Source organism: Coregonus clupeaformis, unplaced genomic scaffold (genome assembly GCF_020615455.1).
Source record: "Coregonus clupeaformis isolate EN_2021a unplaced genomic scaffold, ASM2061545v1 scaf1445, whole genome shotgun sequence".
Lineage (NCBI taxonomy): Eukaryota > Metazoa > Chordata > Actinopteri > Salmoniformes > Salmonidae > Coregonus > Coregonus clupeaformis.
The window spans coordinates 107,241-131,955 of NW_025534899.1; the positions used below are offsets into that span (position 1 = coordinate 107,241).

The 24,715-nt window shown below is 44.5% G+C and overlaps 1 protein-coding gene across 1 annotated transcript; it reads right to left on the minus strand.

Moving 5' to 3' along the window:
* Positions 1-1,525: 1,525 nt before the first annotated feature.
* On the minus strand, positions 1,526-24,715 carry lap3 (leucine aminopeptidase 3; the record flags this gene model as incomplete). The annotated part of the gene is given in 14 exon segments (XM_045218224.1): positions 1,526-1,964; positions 3,692-3,794; positions 3,920-4,032; positions 6,801-6,880; positions 7,676-7,778; positions 12,829-12,917; positions 15,579-15,703; positions 17,106-17,208; positions 19,932-19,987; positions 20,101-20,265; positions 20,428-20,587; positions 22,113-22,218; positions 23,702-23,756; positions 24,600-24,715. Coding segments are annotated over 14 exon segments (1,458 nt in total), but the record flags the coding sequence as incomplete, so codon positions are not given.

The window sequence follows — 24,715 nt, forward strand, 5'->3', positions numbered from 1 at the left end:
TAATATTGGCAAAACTATTTTACAGTTTTTGTCTGCAGAAGTGCATACCAACTTCAGTATAGGAGTTTCTCCCACTACTACCGGTTTGTTTCCTGACTGACACTGAAGCCTAGTTTTTACCCTTCGTATGCAACGCAAGAACGCTACGCAAAATGGCCATCCAGTTATAAATTGCGGGGCTGCGTCGTGTTGCTACGCAACAACATTTTGCATAGCTACTTGTAGTTACTCACAAAAAAAAGATTGCAGTAAAAGTGAAGTCGACTGTGGTATTTTGGATGCAGTAATTGCAGAATAAATGCAGTGGAAAATTACTGCAGTAAAAAACAACTTATTTTGGACGCAGTATTTGCAACATACTGCAGTTATACTGCAATCCTTTTTGTAAGGGTAGGATACAACACACTTTATTGTCCATTTACATGAAAATGCAGTTTCTCAATGAGTTCGTATGTAGGCTATAAACTAGGCTTAGTTGCTAGTGCTGTGGCCCGGGGGGGGGGGTGGAAATGTCCTCTTCAACCCTCTATCCACAGCAGGCTACTACCAGATGACTCAGAGTACATCCCAAATGACACCCTATTCCCTATATAGTGCACTACTTTTGACCACAGTCCTATGGGTAGTACACTACATAGGGCAGCAGGTGTGAAACTCATTTTGCCCTTCACCGAGGCCTGCACTTAAAATTCATTATATTTCATGGCCGTCAAAGTTTGCTAAAAATTGTCCATCCAAGGCTTTTGGAATTGTGTATGCTCCCTGTCTAGCTTTCATTTTGATGACTGTTATCAAGCTGGACAGAGTGAAGAGACTATAAATGACTGTTATCAAGCTGGACACAGTGAAGAGACTATAAATGACTGTTATCAAGCTGGACAGAGTGAAGAGACTATAAATGACTTATCAAGCTGGACAGAGTGAAGAGACTATAAATGACTTATCAAGCTGGACAGAGGGAAGAGACTATAAATGACTGTTATCAAGCTGGACAGAGGGAAGAGACTATAAATGACTGTTATCAAGCTGGACAGAGTGAAGAGACTATAAATGACTTATCAAGCTGGACAGAGGGAAGAGACTATAAATGACTGTTATCAAGCTGGACAGAGGGAAGAGACTATAAATGACTGTTATCAAGCTGGACAGAGTGAAGAGACTATAAATGACTGTTATCAAGCTGGACAGAGTGAAGAGACTATAAATGACTGTTATCAAGCTGGACAGAGGGAAGAGACTATAAATGACTGTTATCAAGCTGGACAGAGGGAAGAGACTATAAATGACTGTTATCAAGCTGGACAGAGGGAAGAGACTATAAATGACTGTTATCAAGCTGGACAGAGTGAAGAGACTATAAATGACTTATCAAGCTGGACAGAGGGAAGAGACTATAAATGACTTATCAAGCTGGACAGAGTGAAGAGACTATAAATGACTTATCAAGCTGGACAGAGGGAAGAGACTATAGATGACTTATCAAGCTGGACAGAGGGAAGAGACTATAAATGACTGTTATCAAGCTGGACACAGTGAAGAGACTATAAATGACTTATCAAGCTGGACAGAGTGAAGAGACTATAAATGTAGGTCCATTATCAATTCTACAGTTTCCAGTTGGTTTTTGTCATTTCAATGTCCGTTAAGATCATCACACCACCCACAGGCCGGACTGAATGGGCTCGCGGGCCAAATGCTTCACAGGACTGATGTCTATTTAGTGCACTACTTTTGACCAGACTCCTTATGGGGTAGTGCACCAGATAGGGAATAGGGTGCTATTTGGGATGTAGTCTGTGATTCTACACGGTACCACAGTCTCTGTCTCTACAGAATAATCCTTCTCCAGCCAGCTCAGTGTGTGGGTGTGGTCTCTCTCTTCAGGCTTGGTTGGCCAGTCCAGCAGCGAACTCCACCAGCGTTCGTGTCGGTCGTCCAGACATTCCTTTCTTCAGGTAGGGAACCTGGAGAGAGACAAACAGACAGACACAAACAGTGAGCGAGAAAGGAGCAAGAGAGAGAATCTAAAAAGAGAAACAAAGTGTATTGTTAATGTCTAGCAGGAAAACAGCCAGTGTCTCTCAGCAATCCAACCCGTCACCCTTACAGAACATTCATTCTGTTTCCGAAACAGTTCTGATCATCATGGTTCTAAAAGTCTAACGCGGTTCTGATCATCCTGGTTCTAGAACACTAACAGAAGTGATCATGGTTCTAGAACACTATCAGAAGCAGTTGTGATCATGGTTCTAGAACACTATCAGAAGCAGTTGTAGCTGTTCAACTGATGTTTTTAAAGGTCGACTTTGGGCACAAAAAACGGTCCAACTCCGCCTCTTTCTCAATTTTCAAACAGAAATGGGATGTGCCTTTGGTGGTTCATCGGTGTCATTCTGATCATGCGCGCCGCGACCGACATAGCTAGTTCGTTAGCTAAGCTAGCCACTGTAGCTGGCCAGTAACTCCTCCAGTATGTGTTGATGTGTCGTAGCTAGTTCGTTAGATAAGCTAGCCACTGTAGCTGGCCAGTAACTCCTTCAGTATGTGTTGATGTGTCGTAGCTAGTTCGTTAGATAAGCTAGCCACTGTAGCTGGCCAGTAACTCCTTCAGTATGTGTTGATGTGTCGTAGCTAGTTCGTTAGCTTAGCTAGCCACTGTAGCTGGCCAGTAACTCCTCCAGTATGTGTTGATGTGTCGTAGCTAGTTCGTTAGCTAAGCTAGCCACTGTAGCTGGCCAGTAACTCCTTCAGTATGTGTCGTAGCTAGTTCGTTAGCTAAGCTAGCCACTGTAGCTGGCCAGTAACTCCTCCAGTATGTGTTGATGTGTCGTAGCTAGTTCGTTAGCTTAGCTAGCCACTGTAGCTGGCCAGTAACTCCTCCAGTATGTGTTGATGTGTCGTAGCTAGTTCGTTAGCTTAGCTAGCCACTAACTCCTCCAGTATGTGTTGATGTGTCGTAGCTAGTTCGTTAGCTAAGCTAGCCACTGTAGCTGGCCAGTAACTCCTCCAGTATGTGTTGATGTGTCGTAGCTAGTTCGTTAGCTAAGCTAGCCACTGTAGCTGGCCAGTAACTCCTCCAGTATGAGTTGATGTGTCGTAGCTAGTTCGTTAGCTAAGCTAGCCACTGTAGCTAGCCAGTAACTCCTCCAGTATTTGCTGACGTCATTTCACAGGAAGCTGTAGAGATCAGTAAGAAACGTCACTTCACAGGAAGCTGTAGAGATCAATAAGAAACGGCTTCTGTAGCCAAATATCTTCTTCATCCATTTGTTTTAGTTTTGAATGATTCACTGACCTGGTGCGATGGTGCATTGATCAGTTCTACAGTTAAAAGCCTTTATTTTAGCATTTTCCCCAATAGTCACACTTTAAACTGTAATAATAATAATAATATGCCATTTAGCAGACGCTTTTATCCAAAGTGACTTACAGTCATGTGTGCATACATTTTTACGTATGGGTGGTCCCGGGGATCGAACCCACTACCCTGGCGTTACAAGCACCATGCTCTACCAATTGAGCTACAGAGGACCACAGTGTTTTATGTTGTACATGTTTTAAACTTTGTGTGCTGCTATTTTGGCCTGGTCTCTTTTGCAAAAGATGTTTAATCTCAATGAGACTAACCTGGTAAAATAAATTTTAAAAAATCAAACAGTTCTAAGATCAACGTTCCAGAAGACTACCGTACCTCGTCCTTATTGGTCATCACCCCGGCGATGTCCAGGTGCGCCCAATGAGGGGCCGTCACAAACTCCCTCAGAAATGCTGCCGCCGTGCAGGCTCCACCAGAACTACACACACACACACACACACACACACACACAGGTCAGAAGATGGCATTAACACAGAAGTTGTTTAGGGTTGTTTCTAGTTCTTACCTCTGTGTGTGTGTGTGTGTGTGTTCTCGTGTTCTTACCGGCTGTACTTGCCGACGTTGTTGAGGTCAGCCAGCTGGCAGTCAGTGACCTGTCTGGTGTAATGTTCAAACAGCGGCATCCTCCACACCCGGTCTCCTGTTACCACGCTGGCCTAAACACACAGACGCACCACAGGGTGTTAGTGTTGTCACGACGCACCACAGTGTGTGTTAGTGTTGTCGCGACGCACCACAGTGTGTTAGTGTTGTCACGACGCACCACAGTGTGTTAGTGCTGTCACGACGCACCACAGTGTGTTAGTGCTGTCACGACGCACCACAGTGTGTTAGTGTTGTCACGACGCCAGAATTTTGCCTTCGATACTCAATACCAAAACGATACAGGGACAAGGACAGATTCTTCCAGGTTTCCACTCTCAAAAATCACACTTTTTAATAGAAAAACAATTACATTCGATGTTCTAACTCCACATCAGGAGACCACTTGAGGTCGGGGAAAAAATATATCTCTAAGGACGTTTCTGTAGCGCACATGTAGCGGAGTTAGCAAAAACATATGCCCACTGGTTTGATGCAAATATGCATTGGCTACTTTGTAGTGAACTCTTAACTGAGATGGTTTTTGGGAAAGCCTTTCCATCTACCTGAAGAATGTTATCATTAGCATCCGTATCATTAGCATCGCTAACGGTTACAGAGTATAGACATGCAGTGCCTTCAGACAGTATTCACACCCCTTGACTTTTCCACGTTGTCTTTGAGTTACAGCCTGAATTTAAAATGGAGTACATTTAGATTTTGTCTCACTGGCCTACACACAATACACCATAATTTCAAAGTAGAATTATGTTTTTCAAAATTTTAACAAATAAATGAAAATGGAAATGTCTTGAGTCAATAAGTATTCAACCCCTTTGTTATGGCAAGCCTAAAGTTCAGGAGTAAAAATGTGCATGGACACTGTGTGTAATAATAGTATTTAACATGATTTATGGATGACTACCTCATCTTTGTACCCCACACATACAATTATCTGTAAGGTCCCTTAGTCAACAGTGAATTTCAAACACAGATTCAACCACAAAGACCAGGGAGGTTTTCCAATGCCTCGCAGAGAAGGGCACCCATTGGTAGATGGGTAAAAATAAAAAATCAGCCATTGAATATCCCTTTGAGCATGGTGAAGTTATTAATTACACTTTGGATGGTGTATCAATACACCCAGTCACTACAAAGATACAGGCATCCTTCCTAACTCAGTTGCCGGAGAGGAAGGAAACCGCACAGGGATTTCACCATGAGGCCAATGGTGACTTTAAAACAGTTACAGAGTTTAATGTCTGTGATAGGAGAAAACTGAGGATGGATCAACAACATTGTAGTTACTCCACAATACTAACCTAAATGACAGAGTGAAAAGAAGGAAGCCTGTACAGAATAAAATATTCCAAAACATGCATCCTGTTTGCAACAAGGTACTAAAGTAATACTGCAGAAAATGTGGCAAAGCAATTCACTTTTTGTCCTGAATACAAAGTGTTTATGTTTGGGGAAAATCCAATACAACACATTCCTGAGCACCACTCTCCATATTTTCAAGCATAGTGGTGGCTGCATCATGTTATGGGTATGCTTGTAATCATTAAGGACTGGAGAGTTTTTCAGGAGAAAAAAATCGATTTACTCCATTTTGAATTCAGGCTGTAACACAACTAAATGTGGAATAATTCAAGGGGTGTGAATACTTTCTGAAGACACTGTACACACACCAGACAGACAGACAGGCAGGCTGTTGCCTCTACAGACAGTATTCACAACACACCAGACAGACAGGCTGTTGCCTCTACAGAAAGTAGTCACAACACACCAGACAGACAGACAGGCTGTTGCCTCTACAGACAGTATTCACAACACACCAGACAGACAGACAGGCTGTTGCCTCTACAGAAAGTATTCACAACACACCAGACAGACAGGCAGGCTGTTGCCTCTACAGAAAGTATTCACAACACACCAGACAGACAGACAGGCTGTTGCCTCTACAGAAAGTATTCACAACACACCAGACAGACAGACAGGCTGTTGCCTCTACAGAAAGTATTCACAACACACCAGACAGACAGGCAGGCTGTTGCCTCTACAGAAAGTATTCACAACACACCAGACAGACAGACAGGCTGTTGCCTCTACAGAAAGTATTCACAACACACCAGACAGACAGACAGGCTGTTGCCTCTACAGAAAGTATTCACAACACACCAGACAGACAGGCAGGCTGTTGCCTCTACAGAAAGTATTCACAACACACCAGACAGACAGACAGGCTGTTGCCTCTACAGAAAGTATTCACAACACCAGACAGACAGACAGGCTGTTGCCTCTACAGACAGTATTCACAACACACCAGACAGACAGACAGGCTGTTGCCTCTACAGAAAGTATTCACAACACACCAGACAGACAGACAGGCTGTTGCCTCTACAGAAAGTATTCACAACACACCAGACAGACAGACAGGCTGTTGCCTCTACAGAAAGTATTCACAACACACCAGACAGACAGAAAGTATTCACAACACACCAGACAGACAGACAGGCTGTTGCCTCTACAGAAAGTATTCACAACACACCAGACAGACAGGCTGTTGCCTCTACAGAAAGTATTCACAACACACCAGACAGACAGACAGGCATTTCCGTGTGTTGCCTCTACAGAAAGTTGCAGGAAATCACAGATATTTTCTGTTCTTGTCTTATGATAATATTGGGCAATTAAATAAATAAAAAAATCGAACAAGTTCAATACATTTCGTTGATTTCCAAACGTGAGACATTTGATAGAAGAACCCAAAGTACCCAATCCTTAATACAGGGCCGTTTTTCTCTAAAGTACTGATGTTTCAGTACTCTGTGTGTGTTACCTTGTGAAGCTGTTCCCAGAGCCAGTCAGAGTTGGTGAAGACTCCTGTTGCTGCTGAACCCAGAGCAACATCCATCGCTCCTGAGAGCCAGACAGACAGAGAGTCAGACAGACAGACAGACAGAGAGCCAGACAGACAGAGAGCCAGACAGACAGAGAGCCAGACAGACAGACAGCCAGACAGACAGCCAGAGAGACAGACAGCCAGACAGACAGAGAGCCAGACAGACAGCCAGAGAGTCAGACAGACAGAGAGCCAGACAGACAGAGAGCCAGACAGACCGAGAGCCAGAGAGACAGACAGACAGACAGAGAGCCAGACAGACAGTCAGACAGACAGAGAGTCAGACAGACAGACAGACAGACAGACAGAGAGCCAGACAGACAGCCAGAGAGTCAGACAGACAGAGAGCCAGACAGACAGTCAGACAGACAGAGAGCCAGAGAGTCAGACAGACAGACAGACAGCCAGACAGAGAGTCAGACAGACAGAGAGCCAGACAGACAGACAGACAGACAGACAGAGAGTCAGACAGACAGAGAGCCAGACAGACAGACAGAGAGCCAGACAGACAGACAGCCAGAGAGACAGACAGACAGCCAGAGAGTCAGACAGACAGACAGCCAGCCAGCCAGAGAGTCAGACAGACAGAGAGTCAGACAGCCAGCCAGCCAGAGAGCCAGACAGACAGCCAGAGAGACAGACAGACAGACAGAGAGCCAGACAGACAGCCAGAGAGCCAGACAGACAGCCAGAGAGTCAGACAGACAGAGAGTCAGACAGACAGCCAGAGAGACAGACAGACAGACCATGAGTGACCAATAGACTAGCCCTTTAGAGAACAGCGATGGCGCTCTCACGCACACTGTACTAACCAGTGAGGGTAGCAGCGTTGACGATGGCCCTGGGGTTGAAGCTGTGAGCGTAACAGAGAGCATCTGCAAGGATCAACCTTCCCTCTGCATCCGTGTTGTCCACCTACACACACACACACACATTAATACTTCATTTGATGGGAATGTAAACAAACACACACCTGTATGGTTTAGTAGCCACGGTAACAATTACCTGTATGGTTTAATAGCCATGGTAACAATTACCTGTATGGTTTAGTAGCCACGGTAACAATTACCTGTATGGATTAGTAGCCACGGTAACAATTACCTGTATGGTTTAGTAGCCACGGTAACAATTACCTGTATGGTTTAGTAGCCACGGTAACAATTACCTGTATAGTTTAGTAGCCACGGTAACAATTACCTGTATGGTTTAGTAGCCACGGTAACAATTACCTGTATAGTTTAGTAGCCACGGTAACAATTACCTGTATAGTTTAGTTGCCACGGTAATAATTACCTGTATGGTTTAATAGCCACGGTAACAATTACCTGTATGGTTTAATAGCCATGGTAACAATTACCTGTATGGTTTAATAGCCACGGTAACAATTACCTGTATGGTTTAGTAGCCACGGTAACAATGACCTGTATGGTTTAGTAGCCACGGTAACAATGACCTGTATGGTTTAGTAGCCACGGTAACAATGACCTGTATGGTTTAATAGCCACGGTAACAATTACCTGTATGGTTTAGTAGCCACGGTAACAATGACCTGTATGGTTTAGTAGCCACGGTAACAATTACCTGTATGGTTTAGTAGCCACGGTAACAATTACCTGTATGGTTTAGTAGCCACGGTAACAATTACCTGTATAGTTTAGTAGCCACGGTAACAATTACCTGTATGGTTTAGTAGCCACGGTAACAATTACCTGTATAGTTTAGTAGCCACGGTAACAATTACCTGTATAGTTTAGTTGCCACGGTAACAATTACCTGTATGGTTTAATAGCCACGGTAACAATTACCTGTATGGTTTAATAGCCACGGTAACAATTACCTGTATGGTTTAATAGCCACGGTAACAATTACCTGTATGGTTTAGTAGCCACGGTAACAATGACCTGTATGGTTTAGTAGCCACGGTAACAATTACCTGTATAGTTTAGTTGCCACGGTAACAATTACCTGTATGGTTTAGTAGCCACGGTAACAATTACCTGTATGGTTTAGTAGCCACGGTAACAATTACCTGTATGGTTTAATAGCCACGGTAACAATTACCTGTATGGTTTAGTAGCCACGGTAACAATTACCTGTATGGTTTAATAGCCACGGTAACAATTACCTGTATGGTTTAGTAGCCACGGTAACAATGACCTGTATGGTTTAGTAGCCACGGTAACAATTACCTGTATAGTTTAGTTGCCACGGTAACAATTACCTGTATGGTTTAGTAGCCACGGTAACAATTACCTGTATGGTTTAATAGGCACGGTAACAATTACCTGTATGGTTTAATAGCCACGGTAACAATTACCTGTATGGTTTAATAGCCACGGTAACAATTACCTGTATGGTTTAAAAGCCACAGTAACAATTACCTGTATGGTTTAATAGCCACGGTAACAATTACCTGTATGGTTTAGTAGTCACGGTAACAATTACCTGTATGGTTTAAAAGCCACAGTAACAATTACCTGTATGGTTTAATAGCCACGGTAACAATTACCTGTATGGTTTAATAGCCACGGTAACAATTACCTGTATGGTTTAATAGCCATGGTAACAATTACCTGTATGGTTTAAAAGCCACAGTAACAATTACCTGTATGGTTTAGTAGCCACGGTAACAATTACCTGTATGGTTTAATAGCCACAGTAACAATTACCTGTATGGTTTAGTAGCCACGGTAACAATTACCTGTATGGTTTAGTAGCCACGGTAACAATTACCTGTATAGTTTAGTAGCCACGGTAACAATTACCTGTATAGTTTAGTTGCCACGGTAACAATTACCTGTATGGTTTAATAGCCACGGTAACAATTACCTGTATGGTTTAATAGCCATGGTAACAATTACCTGTATGGTTTAATAGCCACGGTAACAATTACCTGTATGGTTTAGTAGCCACGGTAACAATGACCTGTATGGTTTAGTAGCCACGGTAACAATGACCTGTATGGTTTAGTAGCCACGGTAACAATGACCTGTATGGTTTAATAGCCACGGTAACAATTACCTGTATGGTTTAGTAGCCACGGTAACAATGACCTGTATGGTTTAGTAGCCACGGTAACAATTACCTGTATAGTTTAGTTGCCACGGTAACAATTACCTGTATGGTTTAGTAGCCACGGTAACAATTACCTGTATGGTTTAGTAGCCACGGTAACAATTACCTGTATGGTTTAATAGCCACGGTAAGAATTACCTGTATGGTTTAGTAGCCACGGTAACAATTACCTGTATGGTTTAGTAGCCACGGTAACAATTACCTGTATGGTTTAGTAGCCACGGTAACAATTACCTGTATGGTTTAATAGCCACGGTAACAATTACCTGTATGGTTTAGTAGCCACGGTAACAATGACCTGTATGGTTTAGTAGCCACGGTAACAATGACCTGTATGGTTTAGTAGCCACGGTAACAATGACCTGTATGGTTTAATAGCCACGGTAACAATTACCTGTATGGTTTAGTAGCCACGGTAACAATGACCTGTATGGTTTAGTAGCCACGGTAACAATTACCTGTATGGTTTAGTAGCCACGGTAACAATTACCTGTATGGTTTAGTAGCCACGGTAACAATTACCTGTATAGTTTAGTAGCCACGGTAACAATTACCTGTATGGTTTAGTAGCCACGGTAACAATTACCTGTATAGTTTAGTAGCCACGGTAACAATTACCTGTATAGTTTAGTTGCCACGGTAACAATTACCTGTATGGTTTAATAGCCACGGTAACAATTACCTGTATGGTTTAATAGCCACGGTAACAATTACCTGTATGGTTTAATAGCCATGGTAACAATTACCTGTATGGTTTAGTAGCCACGGTAACAATGACCTGTATGGTTTAGTAGCCACGGTAACAATTACCTGTATAGTTTAGTTGCCACGGTAACAATTACCTGTATGGTTTAGTAGCCACGGTAACAATTACCTGTATGGTTTAGTAGCCACGGTAACAATTACCTGTATGGTTTAATAGCCACGGTAACAATTACCTGTATGGTTTAGTAGCCACGGTAACAATTACCTGTATGGTTTAATAGCCACGGTAACAATTACCTGTATGGTTTAGTAGCCACGGTAACAATGACCTGTATGGTTTAGTAGCCACGGTAACAATTACCTGTATAGTTTAGTTGCCACGGTAACAATTACCTGTATGGTTTAGTAGCCACGGTAACAATTACCTGTATGGTTTAATAGGCACGGTAACAATTACCTGTATGGTTTAATAGCCACGGTAACAATTACCTGTATGGTTTAATAGCCATGGTAACAATTACCTGTATGGTTTAAAAGCCACAGTAACAATTACCTGTATGGTTTAATAGCCACGGTAACAATTACCTGTATGGTTTAGTAGTCACGGTAACAATTACCTGTATGGTTTAAAAGCCACAGTAACAATTACCTGTATGGTTTAATAGCCACGGTAACAATTACCTGTATGGTTTAAAAGCCACAGTAACAATTACCTGTATGGTTTAATAGCCACGGTAACAATTACCTGTATGGTTTAATAGCCATGGTAACAATTACCTGTATGGTTTAAAAGCCACAGTAACAATTACCTGTATGGTTTAGTAGCCACGGTAACAATTACCTGTATGGTTTAATAGCCACAGTAACAATTACCTGTATGGTTTAGTAGCCACGGTAACAATTACCTGTATGGTTTAGTAGCCACGGTAACAATTACCTGTATAGTTTAGTAGCCACGGTAACAATTACCTGTATAGTTTAGTTGCCACGGTAACAATTACCTGTATGGTTTAATAGCCACGGTAACAATTACCTGTATGGTTTAATAGCCACGGTAACAATTACCTGTATGGTTTAATAGCCACGGTAACAATTACCTGTATGGTTTAGTAGCCACGGTAACAATGACCTGTATGGTTTAGTAGCCACGGTAACAATGACCTGTATGGTTTAGTAGCCACGGTAACAATGACCTGTATGGTTTAATAGCCACGGTAACAATGACCTGTATGGTTTAGTAGCCACGGTAACAATGACCTGTATGGTTTAGTAGCCACGGTAACAATTACCTGTATAGTTTAGTTGCCACGGTAACAATTACCTGTATGGTTTAGTAGCCACGGTAACAATTACCTGTATGGTTTAGTAGCCACGGTAACAATTACCTGTATGGTTTAATAGCCACGGTAACAATTACCTGTATGGTTTAGTAGCCACGGTAACAATTACCTGTATGGTTTAGTAGCCACGGTAACAATTACCTGTATGGTTTAGTAGCCACGGTAACAATTACCTGTATAGTTTAGTAGCCACGGTAACAATTACCTGTATGGTTTAGTAGCCACGGTAACAATTACCTGTATAGTTTAGTAGCCACGGTAACAATTACCTGTATAGTTTAGTTGCCACGGTAACAATTACCTGTATGGTTTAATAGCCACGGTAACAATTACCTGTATGGTTTAATAGCCACGGTAACAATTACCTGTATGGTTTAATAGCCACGGTAACAATTACCTGTATGGTTTAGTAGCCACGGTAACAATGACCTGTATGGTTTAGTAGCCACGGTAACAATTACCTGTATAGTTTAGTTGCCACGGTAACAATTACCTGTATGGTTTAGTAGCCACGGTAACAATTACCTGTATGGTTTAGTAGCCACGGTAACAATTACCTGTATGGTTTAATAGCCACGGTAACAATTACCTGTATGGTTTAGTAGCCACGGTAACAATTACCTGTATGGTTTAATAGCCACGGTAACAATTACCTGTATGGTTTAGTAGCCACGGTAACAATGACCTGTATGGTTTAGTAGCCACGGTAACAATTACCTGTATGGTTTAGTAGTCACGGTAACAATTACCTGTATGGTTTAAAAGCCACAGTAACAATTACCTGTATGGTTTAATAGCCACGGTAACAATTACCTGTATGGTTTAATAGCCACGGTAACAATTACCTGTATGGTTTTGCCGTTCTTGGCGGTGACGACGTCTCCAGGCTTGTTGGCTTTCCCGCTGGGCATGTTCTCACAGAGAGGTGTTAGACCTGAGGGTTAATAACACACTACAACGTTCCTGTGTATAAACTTCTAGGAGCAATCTGCAGGTCAAACTATAAACTTCTAGGAGCAATCTGCAGGTCAAACTATAAACTTCTAGGAGCAATCTGCAGGTCAAACTATAAACTTCTAGGAGCAATCTGCAGGTCAAACTATAAACTTCTAGGGGCAATCTGCAGGTCAAACTATAAACTTCTAGGAGCAATCTGCAGGTCAAACTATAAACTTCTAGGAGCAATCTGCAGGTCAAACTATAAACTTCTAGGGGCAATCTGCAGGTCAAACTATAAACTTCTAGGGGCAATCTGCAGGTCAAACTATAAACTTCTAGGGGCAATCTGCAGGTCAAACTATAAACTTCTAGGGGCAATCTGCAGGTCAAACTATAAACTTCTAGGGGCAATCTGCAGGTCAAACTATAAACTTCTAGGGGCAATCTGCAGGTCAAACTATATAAACTTCTAGGGGCAATCTGCAGGTCAAACTATAAACTTCTAGGGGCAATCTGCAGGTCAAACTATAAACTTCTAGGGGCAATCTGCAGGTCAAACTATAAACTTCTAGGGGGCAATCTGTAGGTCAAACTATAAACTTCTAGGGGCAATCTGCAGGTCAAACTATAAACTTCTAGGGGCAATCTGCAGGTCAAACTATAAACTTCTAGGGGCAATCTGCAGGTCAAACTATAAACTTCTAGGGGCAATCTGCAGGTCAAACTATAAACTTCTAGGGGCAATCTGCAGGTCAAACTATAAACTTTTAGGGGCAATCTGCAGGTCAAACTATAAACTTCTAGGGGCAATCTGCAGGTCAAACTATAAACTTCTAGGGGCAATCTGCAGGTCAAACTATAAACTTCTAGGGGCAATCTGCAGGTCAAACTATAAACTTCTAGGGGCAATCTGCAGGTCAAACAATAAACTTCTAGGGGCAATCTGCAGGTCAAACTATAAACTTCTAGGGGCAATCTGCAGGTCAAACTATAAACTTCTAGGAGCAATCTGCAGGTCAAACTATAAACTTCTAGGGGCAATCTGCAGGTCAAACTATAAACTTCTAGGGGCAATCTGCAGGTCAAACTATAAACTTCTAGGGGCAATCTGCAGGTCAAACTATAAACTTCTAGGGGCAATCTGCAGGTCAAACTATAAACTTTTAGGGGCAATCTGCAGGTCAAACTATAAACTTCTAGGGGCAATCTGCAGGTCAAACTATAAACTTCTAGGGGCAATCTGCAGGTCAAACTATAAACTTCTAGGGGCAATCTGCAGGTCAAACTATAAACTTCTAGGGGCAATCTGCAGGTCAAACAAACTTCTAGGGGCAATCTGCAGGTCAAACTATAAACTTCTAGGGGAAATCTGCAGGTCAAACTATAAACTTCTAGGGGCAATCTGCAGGTCAAACTAAAGCTGGAGAAATGAAACCACTCAGACAGAGCTATGGATGGATATCAACCATGATATCTAAATGATAGTTTTATCTGAGGCTATATAGTGGCTACCAACGTTGGAGTAAAACAGCTTCTATGTTGGGTTCTGATGGGGGACGACAGTTGGACTAAGGTCATGAGGCATTTATAAGTTATATTCTTCAAGCATCGATGGCTATAATAATATATGATTATAATGAATTACTTTAATATCCTCAATATGTCAATAAAGGGATGTACCAATCGCAGATTGATTAATATATATCTTACTACGTACGCAACGCAATCAGCTGAAATACAACACGCAAAATGGCGATCCTCTATTTTACAACGAGTTACAAGATTGCGGGGCTGCACATCTCTGCAGGACTGCCATTTTACCACTAGGCCCCTCCAACCCTGTCCCTGGAGAGATGCCCTCCTGTAGGTTTAAACTCCAACCCTGTTCCTGGAGAGACACCCTCCTGTAGGTTTAAACTCCAACCCTGTTCCTGGAGAGAGACCCTCCTGTAGGTTTAAACCCCAACCCTATTCCTGGAGAGACACCCTCCTGTAGGTTTAACCTCCAACCCTGTTCCTGGAGAGATACCCTCCTGTAGGTTTAACCTCCAACCCTGTTCCTGGAGAGATACCCTCCTGTAGGTTTAAACCCCAACCCTGTTCCTGGAGAGACACCCTCCTGTAGGTTTTAACTCCAACCCTGTTCCTGGAGAGATACCCTCCTGTAGGTTTAAACTCCAACCCTGTTCCTGGAGAGAGACCCTCCTGTAGGTTTAAACTCCAACCCTGTTCCTGGAGAGAGACCCTCCTGTAGGTTTAAACTCCAACCCTGTTCCTGGAGAGATACCCTCCTGTAGGTTTAAACTCCAACCCTGTTCCTGGAGAGCTACCCTCCTGTAGGTTTAAACCCCAACCCTGTTCCTGGAGAGATACCCTCCTGTAGGTTTAAACCCCAACCCTGTTCCTGGAGAGAGACACCCTCCTGTAGGTTTTAACTCCAACCCTGTTCCTGGAGAGACACCCTCCAGTAGGTTTTAACTCCAAATCCAGTTGTAACTGTCCTGGTTCAGCTTCTCAACCAGCTAATTATTAGAATCAGATGCACTAGATTGGGGTCGGATCGAAAAAAACCTACAGGACAGTAGTTCTTCAGGAACAGGGTCGGAGAGCCCTGCTCTAGACACCGATTGGCTAGCGCGTCACGCCGCAAGCTCACCTATGATGTTGATTGGCAGGTTGAGGGCCGCTGCCGTGACGATGGCGGAACACACGGTGGCGGCTCCTCCCATATCAGCCCTCATAGCATCCATACCCGATGGAGGCTTTAGACTGATCCCACCGCTAGAGAGAGAGAGAGGGAGGGTAAGGAACATAGTTAAAATAAATAAAATAAATTGGTCATTTAGCAGACGCTCTTATCCAGAGCGACTTACAGGAGCAATTAGGGTTAAGTGCCTTGCTCAAGGGCACATCGACAGATTTTTCAACTAGTCGGCTCGGGGATTAGAACCAGCGACCTTTCGGTTACTGGTACAACGCTCTTAACCACTAAGCTACCTGCCGCCCCGTTAACACTTGTATCAATTAAAATGACACTAGTAATGTTTAGAAAAAAGGCCAGCTGGCCTCCCGAGTGGCGTAGCGGTCTAAGGCACTGCATCGCAGTGCTAAAGGCGACACTACAGACCCGGGTTCGATTCCCGGGCTGTATCACAACCGGCCGTGATTGGAAGTCACAATTGGCCCAGCGTCGTCCGGGTTAGGGGAGGGTTTGGCCGAGGGGGGCTTTACTTGGCTCATCGCGCTCTAGCGACTCCTTGTGGCGGGCCGGGCGCCTGCAGGCTGACCTCGGTCGTCAGTTGAACTGTGTTTCCTCCGACACATTGGTGCGGCTGGCTTCCGGGTTGAGCGGGCGGGTGTTTAAGAAGAGCGGTTTGGCGGGTCATGTTTCGGAGGACGCATGACTCGACCTTCACTTCCCGAGACCGTTGGGGAGAAGCAGCGATGAGACAAGATCTGATGCTTTAACAACACAGTGAACAGAGCACCCTGGTTGGACAGCAGTGATGGGAACAGAGCACCCTGGTTGGACAGCAGTGATGGGTGGTGTCCAACACAGTGAACAGAGCACCCTGGTTGGACAGCAGTGATGGGCGGTGTCCAACACAGTGAACAGAGCACCCTGGTTGGACAGCAGTGATGGGCGGTGTCCAACACAGTGAACAGAGCACCCTGGTTGGACAGCAGTGATGGGCGGTGTCCAACACAGTGAACAGAGCACCCTGGTTGGACAGCAGTGATGGGAACAGAGCAAACTGGTTGGACAGCAGTGGTGGGTGGTGTCCAACACAGTGAACAGAGCACCCTGGTTGGACAGCAGTGATGGGCGGTGTCCAACACAGTGAACAGAGCACCCTGGTTGGACAGCAGTGATGGGAACAGAGCACCCTGGTTGGACAGCAGTGATGGGAACAGAGCACCCTGGTTGGACAGCAGTGATGGGAACAGAGCACCCTGGTTGGACAGCAGTGATGGGTGGTGTCCAACACAGTGAGCAGAGCACCCTGGTTGGACAGCAGTGATGGGCGGTGTCCAACACAGTGAACAGAGCACCCTGGTTGGACAGCAGTGATGGGAACAGAGCAAACTGGTTGGACAGCAGTGGTGGGTGGTGTCCAACACAGTGAGCAGAGCACCCTGGTTGGACAGCAGTGATGGGCGGTGTGTGATGTGGTGTGTGTACCTGTCGAAGGTGATGCCCTTGCCCACCAGCAGTAGAGGAGAGTGTGTGTTGTCAGGGCAACCGTTGTAGTGCAGCTCCAGGAAGACAGGGGGTTCCTCTGAGCCTAAAACAACAACAGAATGAACCGTCTGCTGCTATCACCTTTAGAAACACTGAGGAACGCTCCCATCTATCACCTTTAGAAACACTGAGGAACGCTCCCATCTATCACCTTTAGAAACACTGAGGAACGCTCCCATCTATCACCTTTAGAAACACTGAGGAACGCTCCCATCTATCACCTTTAGAAACACTGAGGAACGCTCCCATCTATCACCTTTAGAAACACGGAGGAACGCTCCCATCTATCACCTTTAGAAACACTGAGGAACGCTCCCATCTATCACCTTTAGGAACACAGAGGAACGCTCCCATCTATCACCTTTAGAAACACTGAGGAACGCTCCCATCTATCACCTTTAGAAACACTGAGGAACGCTCCCATCTATCACCTTTAGAAACACTGAGGAACGCTCCCATCTATCACCTTTAGAAACACTGAGGAACGCTCCCATCAATCACCTTTAGAAACACAGAGGAACGCTCCCATCTATCACCTTTAGGAACGCTCCCATCTATCACCTTTAGAAACACTGAGGAACGCTCCCATCTATCACCTTTAGAAACACTGAGGAACGCTCCCATCTATCACCTTTAGGAACGCTCCCATCTATCACCTTTAGGAACGCTCCCATCTATCACCTTTAGGAACGCTCCCATCTATCACCTTTAGAAACACTGAGGAACGCTCCCATCTATCACCTTTAGGAACGCTCCCATCTATCACCTTTAGGAACGCTCCCATCTATCACCTTTAGAAACACTGAGGAACGCTCCCATCTATCACCTTTAGAAACACTGAGGAACGCTCCCATCTATCACCTTTAGAAACACAGAGGAACGCTCCCATCTATCACCTTTAGGAACACTGAGGAACGCTCCCATCTATCACCTTTAGAAACACAGAGGAACGCTCCCATCTATCACCTTTAGAAACACAGAGGAACGCTCCCATCTATCACCTTTAGAAGCACAGAGGAACGCTCCCATCTATCACCTTTAGAAACACTGAGGAACGCTCCCATCTATCACCTTTAGAAACACTGAGGAACGCTCCCATCTATCACCTTTAGAAACACAGAGGAACGCTCCCATCTATCACCTTTAGGAACACTGAGGAACGCTCCCATCTATCACCTTTAGAAACACGGAGGAACGCTCCCATCTATCACCTTTAGAAACACAGAGGAACGCTCCCATCTATCACCTTTAGAAGCACAGAGGAACGCTCCCATCTATCACCTTTAGAAACACTGAGGAACGCTCCCATCTATCACCTTTAGAAACACTGAGGAACGCTCCCATCTATCACCTTTAGAAACACTGAGGAACGCTCCCATCTATCACCTTTAGAAACACTGAGGAACGCTCCCATCTATCACCTTTAGAAACACGGAGGAACGCTCCCATCTATCACCTTTAGAAACACTGAGGAACGCTCCCATCTATCACCTTTAGGAACACAGAGGAACGCTCCCATCTATCACCTTTAGAAACACTGAGGAACGCTCCCATCTATCACCTTTAGAAACACTGAGGAACGCTCCCATCTATCACCTTTAGAAACACTGAGGAACGCTCCCATCTATCACCTTTAGAAACACTGAGGAACGCTCCCATCAATCACCTTTAGAAACACAGAGGAACGCTCCCATCTATCACCTTTAGGAACGCTCCCATCTATCACCTTTAGAAACACTGAGGAACGCTCCCATCTATCACCTTTAGAAACACTGAGGAACGCCCCCATCTATCACCTTTAGGAACGCCCCCATCTATCACCTTTAGGAACGCCCCCATCTATCACCTTTAGGAACGCTCCCATCTATCACCTTTAGAAACACTGAGGAACGCTCCCATCTATCACCTTTAGGAACACTCCCATCTATCACCTTTAGGAACGCTCCAATCTATCACCTTTAGAAACACTGAGGAACGCTCCCATCTATCACCTTTAGAAACACTGAGGAACGCTCCCATCTATCACCTTTAGAAACACAGAGGAACGCTCCCATCTATCACCTTTAGGAACACTGAGGAACGCTCCCATCTATCACCTTTAGAAACACGGAGGAACGCTCCCATCTATCACCTTTAGAAACACAGAGGAACGCTCCCATCTATCACCTTTAGAAGCACAGAGGAACGCTCCCATCTATCACCTTTAGAAACACTGAGGAATGCTCCCATCTATCACCTTTAGAAACACTGAGGAACGCTCCCATCTATCACCTTTAGAAACACGGAGGAACGCTCCCATCTATCACCTTTAAAAACACTGAGGAACGCTCCCATCTATCACCTTTAGAAACACGGAGGAACGCTCCCATCTATCACCTTTAGGAACGCTCCCATCTATCACCTTTAGGAACGCTCCCATCTATCACCTTTAGAAACACAGAGGAACGCCCCCATCTATCACCTTTAGAAACACAGAGGAACGCTCCCATCTATCACCTTTAGAAACACAGAGGAACGCTCCCATCTATCACCTTTAGAAACACAGAGGAACGCTCCCATCTATCACCTTTAGGAACACAGAGGAACGCTCCCATCTATCACCTTTAGGAACACAGAGGAACGCTCCCATCTATCACCTTTAGAAACACTGAGGAACGCTCCCATCTATCACCTTTAGAAACACTGAGGAACGCTCCCATCTATCACCTTTAGAAACACTGAGGAACGCTCCCATCTATCACCTTTAGGAACGCCCCCATCTATCACCTTTAGACACACTGAGGAACGCTCCCATCTGCTGCTCCTCTATCCACTCTTGAGACCTGCACACACACACACACGTTAACAATGACATCCGAAATGAAACTGTTTCGTCAAAAATAGTTCCATCCATTACATCCTCCCTCCTCCCCCTCCTCCTCCTCCTCCTCCGTACCTCTTATGGATGGTGACGTGGTCGGCGTAGGGAGCCAGTCTGTGTGTGATGGTATCAGCGAAGACCGACGGAGTGACGTGATTGGCTGGAGCTTCCATCAGGTAACGGGCCAGGTTCTGACCTTCTCCGTACAACACACCCTTCTCCCAGCCAGATACACACCCACTGGACACACACACAGGTTAGAGAGAGACAGTGGATGTCTGTGTGTGTGTCAGTGTGTCAGTGTGATTGAGAGGGTGTACGTGTGTGTGTGTGTGTGTACGTGTGTGTGTGTGTGTACACGTGTGTGTGTGTGTGTCTCTCTGTGTGTGTGTGTGTGTGTACCTGCCGTGTAGCTGTGTGGTGACTCTGGTCTTCTTCTTGGTTTTCAGGTCATCGTATGTAAACAGCCCCAGGACAGCGCCCTCTGCTGCCGACTGGCTGTCATTACACCCATCCACCTCTATATGGGTCAACGCGTGGTCCTGGAGCCCCCTGCAGCCTCCTATCACAGACTAGCTGGTCATTACACCCATCCACCTCTATATGGGTCAACGCGTGGTCCTGGAGCCCCCTGCAGCCTCCTATCACAGACTAGCTGGTCATTACACCCATCCACCTCTATATGGGTCAACGCGTGGTCCTGGAGCCCCCTGCAGCCTCCTATCACAGACTAGCTGGTCATTACACCCATCCACCTCTATATGGGTCAACGCGTGGTCCTGGAGCCCCCTGCAGCCTCCTATCACCCAGACTAGCTGGTCATTACACCCATCCACCTCTATATGGGTCAACGCGTGGTCCTGGAGCCCCCTGCAGCCTCCTATCACCCAGACTAGCTGGTCATTACACCCATCCACCTCTATATGGGTCAACGCGTGGTCCTGGAGCCCCCTGCAGCCTCCTATCACAGACTAGCTGGTCATTACACCCATCCACCTCTATATGGGTCAACGCGTGGTCCTGGGCCCCCTGCAGCCTCCTATCACAGACTAGCTGGTCATTACACCCATCCACCTCTATATGGGTCAACGCGTGGTCCTGGAGCCCCCTGCAGCCTCCTATCACAGACTAGCTGGTCATTACACCCATCCACCTCTATATGGGTCAACGCGTGGTCCTGGAGCCCCCTGCAGCCTCCTATCACAGACTAGCTGGTCATTACACCCATCCACCTCTATATGGGTCAACGCGTGGTCCTGGAGCCCCCTGCAGCCTCCTATCACAGACTAGCTGGTCATTACACCCATCCACCTCTATATGGGTCAACGCGTGGTCCTGGAGCCCCCTGCAGCCTCCTATCACAGACTAGCTGGTCATTACACCCATCCACCTCTATATGGGTCAACGCGTGGTCCTGGAGCCCCCCTGCAGCCTCCTATCACAGACTAGCTGGTCATTACACCCATCCACCTCTATATGGGTCAACGCGTGGTCCTGGAGCCCCTGCAGCCTCCTATCACAGACTAGCTGGTCATTACACCCATCCACCTCTATATGGGTCAACGCGTGGTCCTGGAGCCCCCTGCAGCCTCCCTATCACACAGACTAGCTGGTCATTACACCCATCCACCTCTATATGGGTCAACGCGTGGTCCTGGAGCCCCCTGCAGCCCCCTATCACACAGACTAGCTGGTCATTACACCCATCCACCTCTATATGGGTCAACGCGTGGTCCTGGAGCCCCCTGCAGCCTCCTATCACCCAGACTAGCTGGTCATTACACCCATCCACCTCTATATGGGTTGAATATCGCTGTCCATCAATGATTCCCAATAAAATCTACTGTGCTTGAGCAATTTCAACAAATAAAATATTGATGTTGCCACTAAGAGTTGTGCAGAGTTGGTAGAATCTGATTCTAAATGATTTCCAGCTGTATTGGCTGCCCAAGGCGCTTCCACCAATCAAGACATCTTCGTTTTTTTTATGTCTTATAAATATACTAGACTTTTTTTTTACTCATAAAAATGTGAAGCGGGTTGTGTAGATCAGTAAGAACAAATATGAGGGAAAGAGAGAGACTGACCTGCTATGGCAGCTCTGATGTTCTCCTTACAGGTGTCCCAGTATTCTATTCCACACACACCCAGAGAGTTCCTCCCTAGACCTACTACTGCTATACACGGGATGTCCTGTATACACGCACACGCACGCACGCACACACACACACACACACACACACACACACACACACACACACACACACACACACACACACACACACACACACACACACACACACACACACACACACACAGGTAATTATTGCATGTGTTATTTCATAGTTTTGATGTCTTCACTATTATTAAAAATTAAATGTAGAAAATAGTAAAAATAATGGAAAAACCCTTGAATGAGTAGGTGTGTCCAAACTTTGGACTGGTACTGTGTGTGTGATATAAATATATATATTACCTCATGAAGACCGTAGAATATTCTGTTAATATAGTTAATATATGTGTTACCTCATGAAGACCGTAGAATATTCTGTTCATATAGTTAATATATGTGTTACCTCATGAAGACCGTAGAATATTCTGTTCATATAGTTAATATATGTGTTACCTCATGAAGACCGTAGAATATTCTGTTCATATAGTTAATATATGTGTTACCTCATGAAGACCGTAGAATATTCTGTTCATATAGTTAATATATGTGTTACCTCATGAAGACCGTAGAATATTATGTTCATATAGTTAATATATGTGTTACCTCATGAAGACCGTAGAATATTCTGTTCATATAGTTAATATATGCGTTACCTCATGAAGACCGTAGAATATTCTGTTCATATAGTTAATATATGTGTTACCTCATGAAGACCGTAGAATATTCTGTTAATATAGTTAATATATGCGTTACCTCATGAAGACCGTAGAATATTCTGTTCATATAGTTAATATATGCGTTACCTCATGAAGACCGTAGAATATTCTGTTCATATAGTTAATATATGTGTTACCTCATGAAGACCGTAGAATATTCTGTTCATATAGTTAATATATGTGTTACCTCATGAAGACCGTAGAATATTCTGTTCATATAGTTAATATATGCGTTACCTCATGAAGACCGTAGAATATTCTGTTCATATAGTTAATATATGTGTTACCTCATGAAGACCGTAGAATATTCTGTTCATATAGTTAATATATGTGTTACCTCATGAAGACAGTAGAATATTCTGTTCATATAGTTAATATATGCGTTACCTCATGAAGACCGTAGAATATTCTGTTCATATAGTTAATATATGTGTTACCTCATGAAGACCGTAGAATATTCTGTTCATATAGTTAATATATGTGTTACCTCATGAAGACCGTAGAATATTATGTTCATATAGTTAATATATGTGTTACCTCATGAAGACCGTAGAATATTATGTTCATATAGTTAATATATGTGTTACCTCATGAAGACCGTAGAATATTCTGTTCATATAGTTAATATATGTGTTACCTCATGAAGACCGTAGAATATTCTGTTCATATAGTTAATATATGTGTTACCTCATGAAGACCGTAGAATATTCTGTTCATATAGTTAATATATGTGTTACCTCATGAAGACCGTAGAATATTCTGTTCATATAGTTAATATATGCGTTACCTCATGAAGACCGTAGAATATTCTGTTCTTCCCTTTCTTCAGACCTGGTCCTGATCTGAGGAGTTACCAGGGAGGGTGTTATTTACACCAGTCAACTCTCTCTCATGCTTACAGATAGTCTGTGTGTGAGGTGGACTCTTACAGATAGTCTGTGTGTGAGGTGGACTCTTACAGATAGTCTGTGTGTGAGGTGGACTCTTACAGATAGTCTGTGTGTGTGAGGTGGACTCTTACAGATAGTCTGTGTGTGTGAGGTGGACTCTTACAGATAGTCTGTGTGTGAGGTGGACTCTTACAGATAGTCTGTGTGTGAGGTGGACTCTTACAGATAGTCTGTGTGTGGGGTGGACTCTTACAGATAGTCTGTGTGTGGGGTGGACTCTTACAGATAGTCTGTGTGTGAGGTGGACTCTTACAGATAGTCTGTGTGTGAGGTGGACTCTTACAGATAGTCTGTGTGTGTGAGGTGGACTCTTACAGATAGTCTGTGTGTGGGGTGGACTCTTACAGATAGTCTGTGTGTGAGGTGGACTCTTACAGATAGTCTGTGTGTGAGGTGGACTCTTACAGATAGTCTGTGTGTGCGGTGGACTCTTACAGATAGTCTGTGTGTGAGGTGGACTCTTACAGATAGTCTGTGTGTGGGGTGGACTCTTACAGATAGTCTGTGTGTGAGGTGGACTCTTACAGATAGTCTGTGTGTGCGGTGGACTCTTACAGATAGTCTGTGTGTGCGGTGGACTCTTACAGATAGTCTGTGTGTGAGGTGGACTCTTACAGATAGTCTGTGTGTGTGAGGTGGACTCTTACAGATAGTCTGTGTGTGGGGTGGACTCTTACAGATAGTCTGTGTGTGAGGTGGACTCTTACAGATAGTCTGTGTGTGAGGTGGACTCACATCTTTAGCAGCTCAGTCAGTTTACCAGACAGAACTCTGTCGACCCCAGCTGCTGCTTCAGTTAGATGGAGAGAGTCCTCTTCCTTCTCCGTCTCGTACACTCCTAGTACCAGACC